Here is a 7547-nt window from a genome sequence, read left to right on the forward strand (position 1 = left end):
CCCCACCACACCCCACCCACAGCCCATCTTCAGGAAGACAGAACCAGGAGCAGGTGAGGCAAGAATTGGTCAGGTGTTCCAATACTGTTGAGAGATCCCAAATTCCAAAGTATCTTTCCTCAACACAGGCATGGAGCTTTGTTTCAGCCACAAAATCTACCTGGCTGAGGGCTAGACACACCATATATATTTCTACTTCTCACTCACGCTTCTAACCTCATGTATACATACTTCCAGAAAGTTTTTTTTACAAGGAGTTTTTCTCCTACCCTCTTTATCAAACCTTCACTTCCCTCACCCATGGGCAACTTTTCAGTCAGGCCCTGGGCCATACCAGCTCCTTGCTCCTGGATGTCCAGCCTCCTCCCCGAGGAAAGAGGCTGGCAAACTCCTCCCTCCTATTGCCTGGCCCCACAGTTCTATGAGTAAGCTGGGATGTCTTGAAATAAACATTTAATAAACAGTTACAGCTCAGAGACTAACATATATAATTTTTATGCATAAAGATTAATTCTCTTCTAGGTGTTCTAGGAATGTTTTGTCACCATGCACTGATTACCTACCATGTACTAGACATTCTGCATATTTTATCTCAATTAATCCCCACAAAGAAGGGTTACCCCATCTGACATGTGAAGGGCGGGGGGGGAGAAACCAATGCTCCAAAGAGCAAGCAGCACAGCACTTACTTTGGGCTCTGCATCTCCACACTCACCAAAGCCTACTTTTCTAATCAGCCATCTTCACTGTGCTACAAGCCACCACTCAGGTAAAAAAGGATGTGGAACAGCCTCTGACATCAGCCTAGGATCTAAATCCTTCCCGGAACTAGAAAGGAAGACCACAGCTGCAGAAATGAACTCCTTTAGGTGTGTTACCTCTCTTTAGGGCCCAGAGGAGTAAGTAGTCACTTACCTCTGTGGTGGACAGGAACAGGCCTGGGAGTCGCCTCTAGTATTAAAATATGGAATGTCTCTGACTAGGGGGGCTCTGTAGCACCACCTACCCACACTGGGTAAAAAAGTGAGGAGCAGGGAAGGAGACAAGAAAATCAAGATAATGTTCCCCCTCTTACAGGATGACACAAAGCAGCTGTCAGCAGACAGCTCTGCGGAAGTCCCAAAGGAAGCTGGAGGAGGTGGAGACAGGACGGACATGAAGAAAGGATGCCCAAAGAGGAGAAGCACGGATGCAAGGAGAGGGCCTGATCCCCAGGAGGCTCCTGGGATGCTGTCTTGTCCCACCTGAAGAGCAGGGGCTAAGATCTAAAGTTCTGTTTCCAAGGTATAGCTTTCCTCCTTTCCCAACCTCCCAAATACTGGGACATGTCCCCTCTTTTACATGGCTGCTCAGACCTGGTGGTGAAGGTCTCAGCAGTCCCCTAGGGGCTGTAAATGCCGGGTGGTTCCCTGGGCTCTCACTCAGGAACAGCCGAGAGGGCCTGTCAGCTCTGCCAGCAATACATTTGTCAAATGCAGTGTTGTCTGGACAGTGGTTCCCACGCTCTTAGCCTTCACAGACCAATTAAAGAAAAAAAATTATGGTGAGAGACACTCGTTACTATTCTGTATTTTGCCAAGTAAAGACTCTTTTTTAGAAAAAAAAAAAATAGATCTACTTTCTATCAACATTTCCATTCCATAAAAGAAAGTATATTTTCAATCATCAAAAAGTAGAAAGTACCTATCCCTAAAACAAAGTTCTGCTCTTTAAATCAAACAAAGTTAGCTTCAAGACAAAGCTCACTCCGTTGTCCCCTTCCCATTTCTGCAGGAACCCAGAGAACTTGTCATGGGGCCGCACTGGTCCACAGATCAGCATGTGGACCCTCTGTCTGGGGGAACCACTGGACACCAGCTGCGTTTTCCCCAATCCTGCAGGCCTTGAGAGCCAGCCGGCCATGGCAAGGTCCACAGAGATGTAAACATCCAGGGGCTTGACTCTAAGCCTCAGCCAAGCCAGATTCCGCCTCTCTTAACCGCGACCACTGGCAACCCAGGGCAGCAGCTTACACACAAGAATGACAGGCCCCTGGCTACACTCCCAGCCCCTTTTACTCAGGTGCACCTCCTTGCTGCCAAAAGAAGAACTTAAACACGGTTCACAAGAGCCACGCACTCTAGGAACATCCAGCCCAGAAAGCTCATCCCCCAGGGTTTGAGAGGAATGAAGTGAGAGGAAGGCAGCAAAGAAGGAGATAAACCCTAGAAGGAAGCAAGCAAAGGAACCAAGCCTTACAAAGTAGACGGGGCATGTCCTCCTTATACCGAAACAAAAGCTCTCATGCCCCGGACTGAAGCCTACCCCTGGTCCAAGCCCCCTTTCAGAAACGAACCACAGGGCACTGGGCCAGCAGGATACCAACTCCCCCGTAAACAGCAGCAACATAAAGGGGCTGCACACAGCCTCCCAGGCTGGGGTGGGGAGCTACAGATGTGATCCAGATGTCCACTTTAACCTTAGACTGGGGAAACAGGGCACCCATCGCTGTCCCTGGCCCGTGATATGCAGCTTCCACAGGGAGCAGACAAGAGGAGAGAAGGGGCAGAAACATCCCAGCAACGGCCACTTTCCTGACCAAAACACTTGGATCTGTCTTCCCAGCCACAAGACCACAGCCCCACCAAACTGGCGGCACAGCTCCGACACTCAGCGGTCAGGGAAATCCCAAGTGCAAGGCGCCAGCCCATCGAAGCCACAGGTGCCCCGGCTCCCAGAAGCACAGCGGTTTCCAGCCCAGCTGGAAAGGGCTTCAAAGGCCAAGAAGCACAGTCCCTCCACATCCCCAGGGAGAAGACAGACTCAGAGAGGGGACCTGAGTCGTCCGAACCCTTGGACAAATCCGGGGCAAACCGGGGAAGCCCCACGGACAGCGCAGGCCTCCGTCTCTGTCCAGCGCGAGTCCCGCTGCCTGAAGCGACCTCAGCCGCTACAGCGCTCCTCCCAAGCTGCTTCACTTCACTCGTCCCTACTTCTGCCAACTCTCCACTGTGGCGGCTGCCACCAGCCTCACGGCCGGCAACCCATCACCGGCATGCAAAGGAAAGACGGCCGGTGCAGTGCCACGGCCTCTCCTCTCCCCTCTCTGTTCTCATTCCAACTCCTCCTCCCCTTGCCCTCCCAACTCCCAATTAAGGGAGCACTCCTTCCTGGGGTTGATAGCATCTCAAACACACAACATTCATTCATGCCATTAGCATCTGAGGGCTTCCTACACACCAAAGAACTGAGCCAGGCCCTAAGAACACAAGGCATAAAAAGTCCTTGACCTCAAGTACTGTCTAGTATGGGAACTCAAACCATGGGTTTCTCATTAAATTCCCAAACATTTTTAGGTACCATCCCCAAAAGGATGGCACTCAAAAAGAGATTTAGGGAAAGAAACATCCCACTCCATCAGGGCAGCATAAGACCATCCTGTCACTCCAAATTTTTCCTTCCAAACCCATCAGCCTCCAACCCTTACCTGACACCATCACTCCCATATCACCCAAGCATTAGCATGACCTTGAAATATATCTGAGGCTTCAAGCAGACAAAAAACTTCTAAAGATAAAGCTGGATACCATTGTCCCATGTCAAATGCAAACATCCGGGATGAGAGGGCTAGCTCAAAGCCCTGTGCAACCTGATTACCCTCCCACCAATTGTAAGCGCGGCAAACTAGCTCGAACCAGCTTCTAAAGACAGCTATGCTCCTATTCACAGCCCCACTCAAAGTTGGACCAGGAGGATCAAAACGGGAGAATGGGCTTAACGATCTTCAGCAAGACTCTTGTGAATGCAGCACCCTCAAGGAAGGAACAGGGCTGTCAAGCAAGACCCAGCTTACCTCCTTGAGAAGCCCCACTTTTTTCTTCAGCACCTCACACTTGCGCAGTTTGCAGATTTGGTGTGTGCGGCGGTTGGTACAGCTGGTGCAAGCCCCACAGTTTTCCAGCCGCCGGCAGGGCTCACAAGTACCACACCGTTTCCGCTTCTTCCGCCCATCTCCACCCCCTCGGAGTTGGGGTTCACTCCTGGCCACTGGAAGCCCAGGCCCTGGGTAGCCCGCTACCATCACCTGGCCCTGAGGGAAGTCATAAAGGCCTGGCAGGTCCGGCTGGACTGCCAGGGGCACCTGAAACTGACTCATGACGTTGCCAGAGGTGGGGGCATAGGTGCTGGGGCAGAGCCACAGTCCAGCTTCCTGCCTGCAAAGGCCACCAACAAGTCCTTCTTCCTAACGCAGTCAAAATCTACAGAGCGAAGGCAAGTAGCTCCAGGCCGCGGGACGGGAACCTCTTCTCAACCCCTCTTCACCTCCTCTGCAGCAGTCTGACAGGACTCAGTTGGGGGCCACTCTCCCACCTGCCGGGGCCCGGGATCTGGGGGAGGACACCAGCGGCAGTCCCCAGAGAAGGGATCATCTTGGCTGGGTGGGCTCTTCACCCTCACCCACCCTGGACCCAGGCATGAGGTGAGCAGGTGGGTGTGTGACGGGGGCAGGGTAGGGTGAGGAGGTTCTCCTGGCTTTTCCTCTCCCGGGTCAGAATGATGGAGAAGGCAGCGCGCAGCCTGGAAAAGAGACAGAAAGGGGAAGCGCATCACTCGGGGCTGGGGGACAACTTTCACTCTTTCTGCTCCCTCTTCCTGCTTCTGGGAAAAGAGAAGTTGGGGGAAGAGAACGGGCTTGCTCTCATGAAATTCTGTCCAGAACCTCTGGCAGGCACCCGCTCCCTGATGGAGCAGGACGAGGGCCTGACGGGGTGTTAAGGAAACCTGGACGGCGAATTTAAGGGGGCGGTCAAGGTGAGATATCTAAGAAAGTTGTCCTTTTCCCCACCCCCACGGGCTTGGGAGAGTTTTGCCTAAATTCCCACACGCCCCTCACTGGAGGTCGCCGGGCCTTCCCCAAGGGAGCACAGCTTTCAAAATAAAGTTTGCCGAGAGCTTCACTCGGCGGGGCTGCCCGGGCGCCCCGGGCACTGAGGCGGCCTGGAGTGGGGCGCGCCCGGGGTAGCCCGCGCCGGCCGCCCAGCCAGCGGGCCGGACCCTGGAGGGCAGCCCGCTCCAGCGAGGGGGCGCGGGGAGGGGGGCGCGCTCCGGCTCAGGCCCGGCCGCGCGCGCGCAGCCGCTCGGGCTCCTTTGTTCTGGGGCCTCGGCCGCTCGGCTTCGGCGGCTCCGCAGCCCCCGCCCCGCCCCGCCGCCCCCGCCCGGCTCAGCCACACCGTGACCCGCAGCACCCCCGCCTCGTCTCCCGCAACAAAGTAGCGGGGACCCCCCGGACCGTCCCCTCCCCTGCGGGACCCCCCCCCCAGGCCTCCCCTCCCCCACCCCGGAGCCGGAAAGGCACCGACTGCACCGACCTGCCCGCCGCCTCCGGGGCGGAGCGCACAAAGGGGCAAAGTTTCCCGGCCCGCGCCGCCGCCACCACCGTCGCGGCCGCCGCCGCCGCCGCCTGGGGCGCCCGCCTCCTGGAGCGCCTGGCCCGACCGAGCTCGGCGCACGGAGCCCCCCGCCCGGGCCGATGAGGGGACGGCGCAGGAGGAAGGAAGAGGCAGCGGCGGCCGCGGCGGCAGCAGCAGCAGCAATGAAGGCGTCCGCGGGACTCCCCGCCCCCCGCGCGCCGCGGCACGTGCTCGCCCGGGGACTCCCCCGCCCGGGAGGGCGCGCACGTGCGGCCCCGCCGAGCCCCGCCGGCCCCGCCGCCGCCCCCTCCGCCGGGCTCGGGGCTGCGCGAGGGGGGGAGTTCCGTGGAGGGGGAGGGGACGGCGCGGGCGGTCCTGAAGCGGATGGGGGCAGGGCCCGGCCCGGACGCCGCGCCTTTGCACCTGCAGTACCTCCCCTCCCCCGCGGTCGGTCCTCCCGGGACCCGGCCGCCCTCCTCGGGTTGGCCGCCCCCGCCCTCCGGCGCTTCTGCAGCCGAGCGGGCGCGGCGGGCGGCGCGGGGTGGGGCACGCAGAGCTCCCAGCCTAGGCCCTCGGCCGAGCCGGCCTCGGTGTCCCCACTTCCTGCCACTCCCTGCGGGCCGAGCGGCCTGGGACGGCCCCGGTGCCCCTGGGAGTTCTGAACTCCGGGCCCCACTGACCCCCCTCTCTTGGCCGCCGCTCGCTCATTCCGAGGCAGGACAATGGGGGACATCGCGCGTTTGCGTACCGAGTCAGCCTAGCGGGCAAGGAGGGGATACCCCGCGAGCAGAGGCCAAGGGCCAGCCGGCAGGAACCTTCGCCGGGATCGCAGCCCAGCGCCCTACCCAGGCGGACCCCGGGGCCCTGCCATCGCGAGCCTCCCCTGCGCCGCTCTCGGCTCTTTCGCGTCGAAAACAAAGACTAATCCGATACCCCCGCCCTGCCTCCCAGAGGAGGGGGAACGGGCGCGTCGCGGAGGGTAACCGAGGAGGACAGCGTTCAGGAGGGGCTCGGACAGCCTCCGAGGGGTCGAGCCCTATAACCCATCGCAAAGACTTTGAAAAGTCACCCCGGGCTGTTTTCCAGCCAGGGGGCAAGGGGCAAGGCATAAGAGTATTTCTAAGTTGCCGAACTGCCCGTTCTCTCTGCTGCTTTTTTCCTCTCACCTGTTGTGCAGGCCAAGTTGAAATTCCAGGTTAGATTAATTCAGCTCCACCCATCTGGCCACACTGCCAGGCTGGTCCCCGAAGCTACCTTCCACCTACCTAGGTTGCTGGGGAGAAGGGTGGGTCTCTAACACAACACACACACACACACACACACACAAACACAGGCAAGTCCTGGCAGAAACATCCACGGAAGGACTGGCCTGACCAGTTTGGGCGGTGTTCACCGAGCCAGGTACCTGGCAGGCGTCACCACTGGGCTGAAGCTAACAACTCAGCCAGAACTGGAAAAAGAGCATTCGGCCGCTTATTTAGAGGAAGAAAAAAGTAATTGATCTCAAGCAGCGCTGTCCAGAAAGCCCTAGGCGGTAGGAGAAGCCCGCGTTCTGTCTGGAACTTCCCTCCCCACAGACCTGATTTTGACAGCCTCCTCGAGGGGCCAGGTTGTCAGCTGTGGGGAGGGTGGTGGGGCTGCAATACCTACTTCCTACTCTGGCCTTTGAGAGTAGGAAAAAATTTCTGTTCAGGGAAGTTAAGACTGGAACTGAGAAGAGTGTAATTTCCAGTCAAACAGAACAGTTTGTGGACTTGTAATTGTTTTTAATGTAATAAATGTTTAATGTTTTAAATATTTTATTTTTAGTAAAAATTATATATATTGAAGAAAACACAGGAAATAGAAAACTAGAAGACAAAAATAACCTCAATACAACATTTAACCGTTTGCTGTATTTCCTTCTAGCATTTTCTAGTCTTGAGAGTATTTCCTTTTTTTAAAAGATGGCTGCACTCACACTGGTTATGCAATTGGTTGTCCATTTTTTACTTAACATTATATTGTATTTCCCTATTTGATAGACAATCTCCAGATAGTGTGACAATGAAGAAGGTGGCGAACTGTGGGTTCCAGACCTAGCTCTGGCTAAACTCAGGTGGCACGTAATAGCAGAGTGACCTTGGACTCATCAACTCTGAAGGAATCCATATAAAA

The 7547-nt window shown here is 56.5% G+C and overlaps 1 protein-coding gene across 2 annotated transcripts in view; it reads right to left on the reverse strand.

The window, feature by feature from the left end:
• TET3 (tet methylcytosine dioxygenase 3) overlaps positions 1-6974 on the reverse strand; it is a 110710-nt gene extending 103736 nt beyond the window's left edge. The window contains exons 1-2 of one of the 2 annotated variants that reach the window (XM_040223847.1): positions 6557-6974; positions 3833-4557 (exon numbers count right to left, since the gene is read on the reverse strand). In XM_040223847.1, coding sequence (XP_040079781.1) covers positions 3833-4135 — 303 coding nt within the window. In that variant the 5' untranslated portion in view covers positions 4136-4557; positions 6557-6974. Of the gene's footprint in view, positions 1-3832; positions 4887-6556 lie in introns of those variants that run through there. The other variant, XM_040223849.1, reaches the window with a different exon arrangement.
• Positions 6975-7547: the final 573 nt, after the last annotated feature.

The sequence above is a fragment of the Oryx dammah genome, unplaced genomic scaffold (assembly GCF_014754425.2).
Source record: "Oryx dammah isolate SB20612 unplaced genomic scaffold, SCBI_Odam_1.1 HiC_scaffold_25, whole genome shotgun sequence".
NCBI classification, from domain to species: Eukaryota; Metazoa; Chordata; class Mammalia; order Artiodactyla; family Bovidae; genus Oryx; species Oryx dammah.